This window comes from Copadichromis virginalis, linkage group LG19, assembly GCF_057382275.1.
Source record: "Copadichromis virginalis isolate Kocher_CV1m ecotype Utaka linkage group LG19, C_Virginalis_male_GT1.1, whole genome shotgun sequence".
Taxonomy (NCBI): Eukaryota; Metazoa; Chordata; class Actinopteri; order Cichliformes; family Cichlidae; genus Copadichromis; species Copadichromis virginalis.
Window position 1 is genome coordinate 23796612 of NC_140636.1, and position 15031 is coordinate 23811642.

General features: G+C 38.8%; 2 protein-coding genes and 1 long non-coding RNA gene across 5 annotated transcripts in view; 1 reads left to right on the forward strand and 2 right to left on the reverse strand.

Moving 5' to 3' along the window:
* The window catches only part of LOC146686116 (uncharacterized), a 130768-nt gene that overhangs the window by 90850 nt on the left and 24887 nt on the right, over positions 1-15031 (reverse strand). The gene's annotated exons all lie outside the window — the stretch shown is intronic.
* The window catches only part of frmd6 (FERM domain containing 6), a 59617-nt gene that overhangs the window by 25679 nt on the left and 18907 nt on the right, over positions 1-15031 (forward strand). The gene's annotated exons all lie outside the window — the stretch shown is intronic.
* Positions 4268-14577, reverse strand: LOC146686119 (uncharacterized). 3 transcript variants are annotated; one of them, XR_014916898.1, is made up of 4 exons: positions 7912-14577; positions 6136-6252; positions 5916-6019; positions 4268-5813 (listed from the first exon to the last, which is right to left on the reverse strand). XR_014916898.1 is itself a non-coding variant. In XM_085442284.1 (2 exons), the coding sequence occupies exons 1-2, from the start codon at positions 14536-14538 to the stop codon at positions 6247-6249; spliced, it is 6633 nt and encodes a 2210-aa protein (XP_085298410.1). In that variant the 5' UTR covers positions 14539-14577; the 3' UTR covers positions 4268-6246. The 3 variants fall into 3 exon arrangements, 1 of the variants encoding a protein (XP_085298410.1); XR_014916897.1 differs by having other exon boundaries at positions 4268-6019; XM_085442284.1 differs by having other exon boundaries at positions 4268-6252.

The window sequence follows — 15031 nt, forward strand, 5'->3', positions numbered from 1 at the left end:
ATGTCTAGTCTACCTAATTCTCAGTTTTCATGCCTGTGGAGCTTATTATATGGACGTGGTGACAGTGGAAAGACACCATGCTCTTCTGATTTTCAAACGAACCTTCTGAGCCATTTTAACATTAGAGTCTATGGAAGAGTTGGAGGGAGGAGGCTGTGCATTGGTGACATTTATGAAAGAACCATAACACCTAATACAATAGTAAACACATTGGATGAAAGAGGACAGCCATGGCTACGTTTTGAGGGTAAAATCATACCTGTAGAGCAAACGCTGCGGACACAGCAGCAGTTTTAAAAAAGATTTTAAGATTAATTTTTTTGCTCCTCTCACTCTAGCAGTTGAGCTGCCTCACTCTAGCCCCAACATTCCGTCCCATACACACCCATTATAAACTCTGAAACGGGTGAAAAAACATCATGAAACTTAAACTGGAACTGAAGAAAAAGTATAATAGATATTGAAAAGATAAATACAAGTTGAATAGTTGAATGTCTTGTCTTCGTTTTAAAGTTTGAATGGTGGCTCTATGTCAATGTATGTGGAAGTAGTAAGAGTTTAAAAATGAGTAAGTTGAATGAGGATTTGAAGGGTCTCCCCATTGAAATACATTATAAATTTTTGTTGAATAAAGTTGAATAAAATTAAAAATATAAATGTTAAAAATATGAAAAATAGAAGCAGTGTTGTCCAAAAGAATAGGAATCTAACGGTGTTTGAATGGTTTTTCTAAGTTGAACGGTTTTGAAGTTATAGGATTACAAAAAACGTACGGAATAGATAAAATATAATAATAATAATAACTAGAAAGTGCATTTTCTGAAGAAACTGCAGTGTGAATGCTTGAATCTGAATGTATGCACTGAAATGAATTAATTGCTAAATTTTGAGTTAAAAATATTGAATGAGATTAAAAAAAAACAAAAAAAACCCGAATTTAACCTGAAAACAAAGGTGCTGAACTGCTAAAAGCTGAACGTTACACAGAAGAAGAAGTTGGAAAAAAACTGAAAATGTTTTAATTGTAAATTAGAAAACCCTAAGAAATGAGAAAAGAACATTTAGAGTCAGAAAACATCTGAATGAATATTAAAAGGTCATATTCTTTGAATCACTGAATGAAGAAAATGTGATCCCTCCACTTTGATCCACACAGTTTAAAAAGTTTAAATGCCTGAGCTTTGAAAGACAAGATGTTGGAAAGAGAACAATAATGGGGACAATTTGAGGGTAAAATGATGGCTGTAACACTGTGGACACAGCAACAGTGCTTAAGATGAATCTTGGTACAGTGGCAGGCAGAGCTCGTTAAGCAGGCAGGTGTGAGCCTGGTTGCTATAGTGACCGCACCCAATGGCTCCATACACACGTACACAGACATGCGCCTCACTTTTGCTGCTTAAAATGAACAGAAAAGTCAGGCCGAAACAAATCGTTCCCAAATGAAAAGTAAAAGTCGTATTGACAAAATTCTTTCACCGTGAGCGACAGCAGCTTCTAGTCTACTGAATTCTCAGTTTTCATGCCTGTGGAGTTTATTATATGGACGTGGTGACAGTGGAAAGACACCATGCTCTTCTGATTTTCAAACCAACCTTCTGAGCGATTTTAACATTAGAGTCTATGGAAGAGTTGGAGGGAGGAGGCTGTGCATTGGTGACATTTATGAAAGAACCATAACACCTAGTACAATAGTAAACACATTGGATGAAAGAGGACAGCGATGGCTACGTTTTGAGGGTAAAATCATACCTGTAGAGCAAACGCTGTGGACACAGCAGCAGTTTTAAAAAAGATTTTAAGATTAATTTTTTTGCTCCTCTCACTCTAGCAGTTGAGCTGCCTCACTCTAGCCCCAACATTCCGTCCCATACACACCCATTATAAACTCTGAAACGGGTGAAAAAACATCATGAAACTTAAACTGGAACTGAAGAAAAAGTATAATAGATATTGAAAAGATAAATACAAGTTCAATAGTTGAATGTCTTGTCTTCGTTTTAAAGTTTGAATGGTGGCTCTATGTCAACGTATGTGGAAGTAGTAAGAGTTTAAAAATGAGTAAGTTGAATGAGGATTTGAAGGGTCTCCCCATTGAAATACATTATAAATTTTTGTTGAATAAAGTTGAATAAAATTAAAAATATAAATGTTAAAAATGAGAAAAATAGAAGCAGTGTTGTCCAAAAGAATAGGAATCTAACGGTGTTTGAATGGTTTTTCTAAGTTGAACGGTTTTGAAGGAGTAGGATTACAAAAAACGTACGGAATAGATAAAATATAATAACTAGAAAGTGCATTTTCTGAAGAAACTGCAGTGTGAATGCTTGAATCTGAATGTATGCACTGAAATGAATTAATTGCTGAATTTTGAGTTAAAACTTTTTTAATGAGATAAAAAAAAAAGACCAAATTTAACCTGAAAACAAAAGTGCTGAACTGCTAAAAGCTGAAGGTTACACAGAAGAAGAAGTTGGAAAAAAGCTAAAAATGTTTTAATTGTAAATTAGAAAAACCTAAGAAATGAGAAAAGAACATTTAGAGTCAGAAAACATCTGAAAGAATATTAAAAGGTCATATTCTTTGAATCACTGAATGACTAAAATGTGATCCCTCCACTTGGATCCACACAGTTTAAAAAGTTTACATCTCTGAACTTTGAAAGACAAGATGTTGGAAAAAGAACAACGATGGCGACGTTTTGAGGGTAAAATGATGGCTGTAACACTGTGGACACAGCAGCAGTTGAAAGAGAAGTGTTTAAGATGAATCTTGGTACAGTGGCAGGCAGAGCTCATTAAGCAGGCAGGTGTGAGCCTGGTTGCTATAGTGACTGCACCCAAGGGCTCCATACACACGACACAGACATGCACCTCACTTTTGCTGCTTAAAATGAACAGAAAAGTCAGGCCCAAACAAATCGTTCCCAAATGAAAAGTAAAAGTCGTATTGACAAAATTCTTTCACCGTGAGCGACAGCAATGTCTAGTCTACCTAATTCTCAGTTTTCATGCCTGTGGAGCTTATTATATGGACGTGGTGACAGTGGAAAGACACCATGCTCTTCTGATTTTCAAACGAACCTTCTGAGCCATTTTAACATTAGAGTCTATGGAAGAGTTGGAGGGAGGAGGCTGTGCATTGGTGACATTTATGAAAGAACCATAACACCTGGTACAATAGTAAACACATTGGATGAAAGAGGACAGCCATGGCTACGTTTTGAGGGTAAAATCATACCTGTAGAGCAAACGCTGCGGACACAGCAGCAGTTTTAAAAAAGATTTTAAGATTAATTTTTTTGCTCCTCTCACTCTAGCAGTTGAGCTGTCTCACTCTAGCCCCAACATTCCGTCCCATACACACCCATTATAAACTCTGAAACGGGTGAAAAAACATCATGAAACTTAAACTGGAACTGAAGAAAAAGTATAATAGATATTGAAAAGATAAATACAAGTTGAATAGTTGAATGTCTTGTCTTCGTTTTAAAGTTTGAATGGTGGCTCTGTGTCAATGTATGTGGAAGTAGTAAGAGTTTAAAAATGAGTAAGTTGAATGAGGATTTGAAGGGTCTCCCCATTGAAATACATTATAAATTTTTGTTGAATAAAGTTGAATAAAATTAAAAATATAAATGTTAAAAATATGAAAAATAGAAGCAGTGTTGTCCAAAAGAATAGGAATCTAACGGTGTTTGAATGGTTTTTCTAAGTTGAACGGTTTTGAAGGAGTAGGATTACAAAAAACGTACGGAATACAGAATAAAATATAATAATAATAAAGATTAGAAGAACAATACTGTGAATGCTTTTCAAGCATTCACACTAATAATAATAAAGATTAGAAGAACAATACTGTGAATGCTTTTCAAGCATTCACACTAATAATAATAAAGATTAGAATAACAATACTGTGAATGCTTTTCAAGCATTCACACTAACTAGAAAGTGCATTTTCTGAAGAAACTGCAGTGTGAATGCTTGAATCTGAATGTATGCACTGAAATGAATTAATTGCTGAATGTTAAGTTAAAAATTCCGAATGAGCTGGAAAATACAGAAATTTTCACCTGAAAACAAAAGTGCAGAACTTTTGAAAGCTGATGTTCACACAGAAGAAGTTGGAAAAAAGCTAAACATGTTTAAAATGTAAATAATAAAAAGATGAGTAATGACAAAAGAAAATTTAGAGTCAGAAAACCTCTGAATGAATATTAAAAGTTCAAATTCTTCTAATTGAAATGAACTTAAAAGATGAACAAAAATTCTGGAGAAAATACAAACTTTAATATACAGCATAATGTTTTTCAGACATATACACATGTGTATATCATGTTTAATAGTATTACATACATCAATTTGTTTTGTATGTCATAGAAAATAACATAAAAATCTTAAGTCATATTTTACAGCTTCTTTCTGAAAAGGACTAGTAGAATAAATAAAAATAACTAAATTAAATAACTAAATAAAAAATAATAAGCAAGATATGAAATACATGAAAATTCAACTTTTAAAACCACAATCCTGAACCTTTAAATTGTGTTGGTTTCTTAGAACATGGCTGAACAGCTGTTTCTATCGTCCTACTTAATCTGTCTACACATCTTTTTATTACTCATTCTTCTTTATGTTTTAATGTAAACAGAGTCCACACAGTGGTAAAAGAGAACTGTATAGAGATTTTTGAGTAAAGTCAAATGAAAGCGTAAGGTGGTGACACAGTTTAACACATGCAAATAATCAAATAAACACATTAGTCCTTTTTGTGAACATGGATAAATAAGTATCAATACAGCATTGTTCAGCCATGCCACTAAATGCTTTTTTACACATTGTTTTAACCTGGGCTCAGACACAAAGTCCCAAAATTAGTTAGTCCCTGACTTTGAGTTGTGGTTATGACTAATTATTATACACAAGGCTTTATCTATCTGAACTCTAAGGACACAAATATGAAAAAAAAAAAACTATACTTACCAGCTGATACCCCACACTACACACTAGGTGTGCCATGTGACCTGAAACTTTGGTACAAAATCATCATAATCATTCTGTTAACACTGTTTTTTAACGCTGTTTGTGTTGATGTTCAGCAGTTTAAAATGTTTTAGATTGGATTACATGGAATGAATTTGAATTTTCTTGGGGGGTTTTGTGTGTGTTTTGTTCTTAGCAGATTTTTTCTTCCATACTGTTGAATTCCAGTTACCACATTTCTGGTCATATGACATCCCGAGTGCCCACTTAAAAAAAATCCCCACAGTTAATTCAACATTAGAACAAAATAAAAATATCCATCCATCCATCCATTCGCTTCCGCTTATCCTTTCCAGGGTCGCGGGGGGCGCTGGAGCCTATCCCAGCTGTCATAGGGCGAAAGGCGGGGTACACCCTGGACAGGTCGCCAGTCTGTCACAGGGCCAACACACAGGGACAGACAACCATTCACACTCACATTCACTCGCACATTCACACCTAGTGACAATTTGGATTAATCAATTAACCTATCCCCACAAATAAAAAAATAAAAATATGTTAAAGAAAAAAAGGTTTGCTCTGTGATGAAATACTAAATAAGCATACATTGTACAGAGCACTAACAATGACAACAATCCTTTAGCCTGTTGATCAGAGAGAGGCAGTCATTATGTCCATTTAAAACCTGTAATCACAGAGCACATCGTTTCTGTGAAACTATAAAGTCCCATATGATCCTCATCATGTCCAGTGACTTCAGAGTGGATCCTCCCTGTCATCCGGCCACAGTTTGATGTGTGGCAAGCAGCACAGAAGCAGGATAGCTGAGGACTTTAAAAGAAGAGCAGAAAACAGGAATATGTAGTTGTAAATGTAAATATCAGTGATACTTGTCTTGTCAAAGGGAATAAAATAATGAAAATGTTAACTTACACACTCATTTAGGGAGGATCTTGACACTGCACAGAGGAGGCACAGTCAGTCTGACAATGATGGTGATCTCCAGGGATGTTTTCCTGCAGCAACATTCCTGCCAACTGGCCATATGATCCAGAGTAGTGGGTTTGTAATGAACAGAAAGGTGTATATGTTAGGTAGTGTGCACTCAGAGCTGGTCCTAAGAAACAAACACATCCTGTAATAAACTGAATACCTGTAGTAGTGCTGCTGCAAATATGAAGCCCTTCTATCATGAGTGGTTTCAAAGAAGGTGTTTTGGAGGCTCAGTCACAGAAACTGTGCCGTCTGTTCAGTCCTGAGTGTCTCAGCTCTGAAGGGGATGGATCACAGAGGGAAACACCTGAGTACAGACATTACAATACACTCTAACACTCCTAAGGTCAAGTGAAAACACAATTTAAACACTTTACAAAGAATGAATACATGTTTTCATGGAAATTATGTCATTAACCCTTTTTGTTGTGAGTAAATCTCACCGGCTGCTTGTGGGACAAGCTAGAAGGAGGACTTATCACAGAATGTCTCCTGTGCTCCAGATGTGAAGTCTCACGCTCTGATCGTACGGCGATGAAGATGGTGATGATGAAGTTTCTCTGATCTGTGGCATTACAGTTTCTGGCTGCTATGTGCTTCACATTGTTGGATTTTACATGTGAAGCTTGGAGAAGACACAGGAGGACTGTGTCTTGCTTAAAAAAAAAAAAAAGAAAAAAAAAGGAAACCTAACAGGAAAGGAAACCCCCCCCCCTCAACTCCCACCGTACCCTCCCCCCCCCTCCCACTCAACTCCCCAACCTCACACCATCCAATGTCTATACAAATGTAGGGTATCAGCTGGTAACAGAAAGCAAGTGTAACATATGCACTACATATGTAGCACTGCTGAAACATTTCTGGCCAGAAATGTGCAGTTATCAACCCAGACCCACCCTGATGATTGCACTGGCCAGAAACATGATAAAAGCTCATAAAAATTTATGTTTCATAGTAAAATTGGTCCAAAAATATAATCGTATACTTTTGAAAAAGTTTAAAGTTTATAACAAACCAAAATAATAACATTTTTGTAAATAGTATTTCAAAATAGAGGCACACATAAAGTGGCTTAACTGTCATTATTGCTGTAATTAGGTTTTGTTTGTTTGTTTGTTTGTTTGTTTTTTTAAAAAGCAACCTTTAGTCATTATTGTTCTCTCAGAAACAATGAAGAAGCTGTTGAACATTTATGTGTTGTGTAGGCAATCCTCTGGTCCACCCTCCCTCCCTCCCAGCCACAGTGAGACTGGGGCAGCCTGGCAGGATGTTGAAGCCTGGCTGCAGAGAGGATATGCCTACACTATTCATTTTAAACTGCTATATTTGATTTTTCTGACATTTATAGGTTACTGTTAGTGAATTTTAGATTTTCTGTAATAAATAAAATTGTCATCTTTTACTGATATCATTACTTAATTCATGTAATTGTATTTTATGTAAACAATTCAAACATTATACTGCAATGCAGGGCGTCAACTTTTAAATATCGCTCTACTTTATGTCTGTGAAGGTTCTCAGTCATCCAGGTCATCGTAGTCAAAGGAGCTTGCAAAGAAAAGCGTCTGGACTTCTTTCTGGAGTTCAAGCATCGCTCTACTTTCTTAAGTCATTCAAAAATATAGAAATTACTTACTGTATTCAAAGATCTAGATCATGAATCATCACAGGACAATACACAGTATACTGGGTCATGGTAACTATGGTATGTCTTCATGACTCCAGAATGGAGACATCGATCTGACTGAGAAATGAAAATTAGGTCAAGCAGTGTGTTCTTCTCTGTGGTAGGGGCAGTGATGACCTGTGCGTATCCCCTAGACTCAAACAGCTCCAGGATTGGTTTGTTTGCACTGGATAAAACATTCTCATTAAAATCACCACAAACTATGATGGGATGACAGTCCATGATCTCCAATGAGTCTAATAGGCTTACCAGGTTTTTCAGGAATGGCCTCAGAGTGTAGTCTGGAGGTCTGTATACAACTGCAATCAGAGCACTGACTGGTGCTTCAACCTTTAAAGCCAGAAATTCAAGGTCAGTTACATTATGGATGTACTGTTTTTCATGCACTTGAATGTCACTTTTCACATAAACAGCAACTCCACCACCACTTCTGTTTGCCATCTGGGGAAAGTTTGTGTAGGACAGGTGTCTGTTGCGTTTGAACAAATTGTAATTTTCCAAGTGGAGACTCTCTGCGACAAAAGAGCCCCGCAGGTGTGTTTCTGTTAGGCACAAAACATCTGCTAGACACAATTCATGGTGACTTTTGATGTCATTAATGTGAGCTGGCAGTCCCTCTGTATTATGATGAACAATGGTGAAAACCTCTGACCTGCTCAGTGTTTGCCTCACGTGTAGAAGAGGCATCATGTCATCAAGGTTGGCTTGTCTCATGTTCTCAAGCGCTGCAGTGATTTCTGGGTTGGTGAATATTTTTTTCTCCTCCATATCAAGAAGATACAGTCCACTGAGAGACGTCACTCTACTGACAGCTACGTAGGCCATGCCGGGCTCAAAAATGCTCTTAAGAGAGACAACAGCTGATGTAGTTGTCATACCCTGTACCTTATGTATTGTACATGCAAAGGCCAGCTTCACTGGGAACTGTCTTCGTACCACTCCTTTCTGCTTCAGATTCTCCTCTGCTCTCTCAATGTACACCATATCGTCTGCTGGTGTGCGGTTATTCTTTCCAGATGTCTCATTATCCATTTTAAGTCCAAGCTTGATGATGTGTTGGTCATTTTCAGAGTAAACTACTCTAAGTAGTATTCCAAAAGCTCCATTAACCAAACCATTTTGTATGTCAATGTTTCTGGTGAGCATGACACGAGCTCCTTCTGCAACTTTCAGTGTGTCTGGTAACTCGTTTTTACCTCCTTTCAATGGTCTGTCTTGAAGTGCCATTCTGCCAGTTCTAGGATCTTTTCTATAATCATCTGCATGGATGTCAATGATATGAGTGTGGAGCAGAGCCAGTGTTGAAGAGTTGTGTGCATCCACTTCTTTATTAGTTGCAAAAATGTGCAATGCATCAGTCGGACAATGGGCTGGTTCAGTTATGGCCTGTAACAACAAATTTCTATCTGCTTCGCAAAGCTCATCCAACTTTCCTTTTACACGAATTCTGTTCAGCATCTCAGCAAAGACAACATCATCTTTCTGACGCATAATCTCAGTCAGAGTGATCATCTGAAAATGCTCCCGCCACAGGTCGATCTCAGACGGGTCGTGCACACAGAGAGGTTTAGACTGTCGCACTGGGGGTAGCTGATAGAAGTCTCCGACAGCAATGACTGACATGCCTCCAAAGGGTCTCCGAGTCCCTTTGATCTGTTTGAGTCTTGCATCTACATATGCAAACAGATGTCTTGACACCATAGACACTTCGTCAATGACGATTATTTCAGCATTCAAAAGTTCTGATCTGACTTCATCCAGCTGATTGCCAAGTCCCTGAATGGGAGGTTTTAAGCTTCTAGGCAGCTTGAGAAGAGAATGCAGTGTTGTTCCAGAAATGTTAAAAGCTGCAGTCCCAGTGAAAGCAGTTAACAGGACGGTGGGTTTTGATATGTCAACGTCGTCTGCATATCTGGGCACTTTGCTCAGTATCTTAGATGCTTCTGAGTAGATGCATTTGATTAGATGTGATTTTCCTGTTCCAGCACCACCATTAATATAAAAGAAAAACTGCTCTGGATTTAGAGCACAGACTCTTTTAATGCACCAGTCTCTAACTGCATAAAATATGCAGGCTTGCTTCTTATTCAGATTTTGAAACATCTGACGTAACAATGTGGGATCAATAGCAGGGGGTTCCCTGATGGCTCTGACTTCTGTTGAAGCATCAGCCTGACGGCTGTAGTCGGGCACATCTTCCTGTTCATTTTCATTGTCTCGCTCTCTTTCTTGTTCGACAAGTGGCAACCTTACGAGATCTGATTCAGGTGCCAGATTACACCATTCGTCAGTCACACCTCTGTTCTGCTCATATTCCTCAACAGCGCTCTCGATCTCCTCACTGTTTTTCTCATATTTTTCTCTGTTTCTTTTGACAATGTGTTGCACGTACTCAAGACGGTCAGTACCTGGCAGCTGTACACAGCCAGCACCATAGAAAGCCTGATAGGTTGGCAACGATGGTGTTTTCAGTTCGTGGTCTGAACGATGAGGAAGGTACAGTTTAAGCAGTCTTCCGTAATATTGCTCTGGATGTTTTTCTTGTGAGCAGCGGTGAAATCTGATGATAGCAGGCTTATTGTTTTTGCGCCTTTGCACAAACCCCATCTCATTGAGAAGGGGCAAAACATCTTTACCTTTTTTCTGTTGGCCATAGACAATCCTGCAAGTAGCAGCAAAGTCTGCCATGCACATCTCCTCATACTCTGGTGTTTCAGGTCTGGCTTTGTATTTGTCATTCAAAGATGTCATCCAAACATTGGAAGACTCAGGTGTTGTGTTGTCCAGAACTGACAGGGGACGACTCATTTTCACAGGATTATCATCAGTTGGAATGAATATTACAGCACGTGAGCATTGCTTCATGTGAAGACCACATGCACGAGCAACACACTCCTGTGCACTGATCTCTCGCTTCTTTGAATATGCCTGCATGACGGCTCTCATTTCATCGCACTCATTTACACTGTCCTTATGGGAGTTCTCAATGACAGTTTTCAGGTACTCAGATAGCCCGCCCTCTTTTTTTGATATATATTTCATTAAATAATTTGCAGCACCAAAAGCATCTAAAACAAAGCTTATGTCGATATTACTGTTCCAGGCTTCAAGCAGATGTGGATTATAGCCGTTTATCCAAGAGTCTTTTGGATCACGCTTTAGTATGATCGTACTCCTCATGTTCATTTTATTCAGGTATCTCTCATATTCTGCATGTGTCAACTTGCATCTTTCCAAGAGCTGCTCTAAACTCATGGAAGCAGTTTCAGGTTCATTTAGCAGCTGGTTCAGTGGTCTGAGCTTGTTCTTTGCCGTTTCTACTTCCAGTGCATCATCCTCACTGGGTCTTGTGATCATTGTCTCATTGCAGGGTGGTTTGGGAAAACCAAAACGGCACCCGGAGCTTAAACTCCTAAAGCACGTCTTTGTGTGGTTCTTACTGTGTTTTTGCACTTCTGTTACTTTTTTGTACAATTCAGGTTGTTTATGTGGATCAGGCAGCTGAGCTGTGATGTATTTGTTTATAAAATCAAGAACAGTTTGCTCATCATCCTCCTCAAACACAGGAGCACCTTCTACCCACAGGAGGCAGTGTATGTGTGGGCTTCCTCTGTGCTGAAACTCAACTCTGTAAAAGTAGTCAATGACTTTGCCAAGTGGCTCTGCGGGAGATAAGAGTAAATCTCTGAATAATGCTTCAACTCTCTTGTCAAACATGCGCATTGTTGTGACAGGATTGCTTCTCAGGATGTCACACTTTGCTGACCAGTCGAGTCCTTCAAAATTCACTTGTTCACCTTGCTGCCTTGTTATTGCCTCGATCACTTCAGGCCAGCGCATTTCAGCAGCTGAAAATGTGCAAAAGAACGTGGGAGTTCCCAACTGTCTGATCATGGCAAAAAGATCTCTTGTTGTTTTCTCCCAATAGGCTGGGGTTCCTCTCAGAGGCTGCATGAATCTCACTGCATCTTTATTTCGCACCAGTTTCTCCACCTCATGTTTATCTTGTAACATGCCTGAGGTTATTTTTCTACCATCTCTGGTCAGAGGCTTTGCCTTCCTTAACTGTACTGTCATGCTGGATGTAGCCAAGTGTATTTCAGTCACAAACTGTGCAAAGAATAAATAGTTTGTGTCTTTGGCAAAACGATCATCAATGCAGAAAAGTCTTGATTTGAAATACCCACTGGGGGATACTTTGATCAGCCTTCTTTCATCAAGTGTGTTTTGGCCTGTAGGAAACTGCACAGGGAAGGCCATGGCCTCCAGTTTAGGTGTTTTGAAAAAACTTATTGGATTGTTTCTCTCTGCAGGAGCAACAGAGTAGATTCCTTCACTGAAACATAATATCTCCTCAGCCACATCAGGGGGCTGCAAACAGGACTCGAGTGCAAAACCACCATTAGTCAGTCCATCTTCTTGCTCTGAATCATCTCTCATCTGTTCATGTGATTGTTCACCATCACAGGGTAACATGTCAATATCCTGTTCATTTTTATTTTGTGCTTCACTCAGTGCATTTTTCTCACAGCTGTCAATTTCCATTAAATCAGCCTCATCATAATCGTCCTCATTCATGTTTTCATCATCATCATCATCTTCATCAGGAAGTGTTGGATCACACAGCTCAGCATCATTTCTGATGCTCACATCCTTATACTGTGGATGAATCTGCTTGAGTTTATGCAGTGCTTGCACAAGTTTAGACCAGCTTACAGTCTGAAACAGCTGATGACCTTTGTAAGACAAGCGTCTCTTCAATTTTACTCTCATGACCTGAGAATTAATTCTCAATCGAGGTAGTGTTTCAACAGTTTCCTGTACCTCTGATGGGACACAGACCACATTTCCTCTAATTGCTCTTTGTCTGCCTTTGGGAAGAGGAATGATCTTGGCAAATGGTATGCACTTGGCTATGAGATGTCTCTCCAGTATGTTGAGATCAGACAGTTCAGGTGGAGTATCAGCAAGATCCAGTTTATTGGCAACAGCAAGTGCTGGCATGGATCCATTTTTAAGATGATCGTGGCAAGTGTGACAAATCCACTCTCTCTTTCTCTCATCGGGAACATTGCACTGCTCATTTCTGCAGTTTTCATCACAAACATGAACAAACTTTCCTGTCAAACATGTTGCAACCACATGTGGGTTTTTGACATAATTTGACCTTCTGCAGGGTCGTACTTGGTTTGGAAATGAAGCCTTGAAGCATACAGTACATGGGTATGATGGTCCAGCTTTGATTTGTGATTTGAACACAGATATGGCCTCGTTAATCACACTGTTGTCACTCTCTTGGGTTTGTCTGTTCACCCATCTGTATTTCCTTTTTATTTTCATTGCACATCTCATATTGTGCATAATCCTGAAGGCAAGATTACTTTGATACCTGTCTCGCATTAGTTGTTTCATTAGTTGTCTGTGTCTTACTCTGAATGCGTCATCACGTGCATAACGCTGAGTCACTCGAGATCTCTGTCTCTCTCTGAATTCAGGGTTTTCTTGATACCTTTTAGTGATATAGTTTTTTTGTTTTTGTCTAAATTCAGCATTGTCACAGTAGCGTCTTTTAATATATTGTTGTTGTTTCTTTCTGAATTCATCGTTCTCACAGTAGCGTCTTTTAATATATTGTTGTTGTTTCTTTCTGAATTCATCGTTCTCACAGTAGCGTCTTTTAATATATTGTTGTTGTTTCTTTCTGAATTCATCGTTCTCACAGTAGCGTCTTTTAATATATTGTTGTTGTTTCTTTCTAACTGTAGCATTCTCAGAAAAACGTTTTTTAACATATTGTTTTTGTTTCTTTCTGAATTCATCATTTTCACAGTAACGTCTTTTCATATACTGTTGTCTTTTCTGTCTGACTTCAGGATTGTTTTTATATGCCTCGCTTGTGCAAGATTTTTTCTTTTCTTTGTAATTTTTATTTGAAGCATACTTTTGTTGTTCTTTCCTTTTTTGGTTTTCTTTTCTCTTATTTCTGGGTTTCTCTGATGCCATTAATCTTCTTTTCATTTTGTTCCTTTGTTGTTTATTAACTTTTTTCAGTTTTTGTAAAACTATATCAGAAAGGTCACAGGCAGCAACATTTGTTATGGCAGCATTTGATTGACATGAAAAAGCATCACTTGATGGAAGGAAACTTAATTCACTGCATAGTTGTTCAGTGGGTATATTAGGAGGTTCATTCTGATCTTCATATGATGTGAACTGAGTCATTTGGTCTTCTTTTTGTTTCACCATTTGACAAAAGATGTTCTCAGTCAGATCAGTGGTTGTGTTTCTCCTTGGAGAAGAGGGGTTTGCTTCATCAACAGTTGCATCAGAGTGAGTAGGTGCCACAGCAGTGGCAGCTGTTGGTCTGCAGACTGTGTCTGTGATAGTATCACTCAGGTTGACTGTGCTCATACTGTAGAACTGCACAGGCTTCAGCTCATAGTTACAAGAAGGTGATATCTCCATCATTTCATAAGAATCTTGGATCCTCTTAATCATGTCACTGAGGAGTGTGAATTTCAGCATCACTGCTGTACCACGATTACGTGACTGTAGTAGTAGAGGAAGACCACTGGGTGTTCTGGAGTGTGGATCAAAGAAACCATATTTGCTTGATGTGGATCTGAACACTGCTATACACAATCCACTCATAATCAGTAAGGCATACTGCACATCTGACAACAGGCAGCTCAGTCCTGCTTCTAAGCTGAGAAAGGTATCTACTGCTTCCTCTGGAGGTTCTTCAAATGTCCCATACCGGGAAGGCTGTGTCATGTCGACATCATACATAGACCAGCGAGCATCAACTTTGTCTGGCAGCTCATCGGTTGCCAAATGAATATTTTTAGGAAATCTTTTCTTGGCCTCTTTGTACATCACATCACCTTTATCCAAGACCAGATTAAGGTCAGCTGTAGTCATGTTTACATTCTCATGAAGGAATGCAAGAAATGTGAGTGAGTTACATGTGCACTGCTTGTTTCTGGAGTCTCCATACTTGGGATGAGCCTGGCTGTGAGATGCACAGACCTGTGTAACAGATGGCTGATTTTCAAGGTTCATTCTTTCTGCATGAGATGGTCCTGCCACATCACTGTGACAGCCTCTTTTCAAAAAATCAGCATAACCCACCTGTGGGTCACATGACACCTCATGTTGTTCATTAAATTCATGCTGCAGTCCACTCTTTACAGCATCAGCATAAGATACCTGTTGTACATGTGCAGGAACATGTTGACCTGCCTGTTTGACACCATCAGCATTGGTCTTTGTAGACACACTGTCTTCTGCAGAGCTCTGAGGAAAATCAAACTCAGCCTGTTCACATATTGGTACACTGTGAAACTCATGGAACTTCTTCCAGCGTTGT

What these genes read in the sequence shown, in the direction of transcription:
- LOC146686119 (XM_085442284.1), bottom strand. Translation starts at nt 14,538, where the DNA reads ATGTACAAAGAGGCCAAGAAAAGATTTCCTAAAAATATTCATTTGGCA.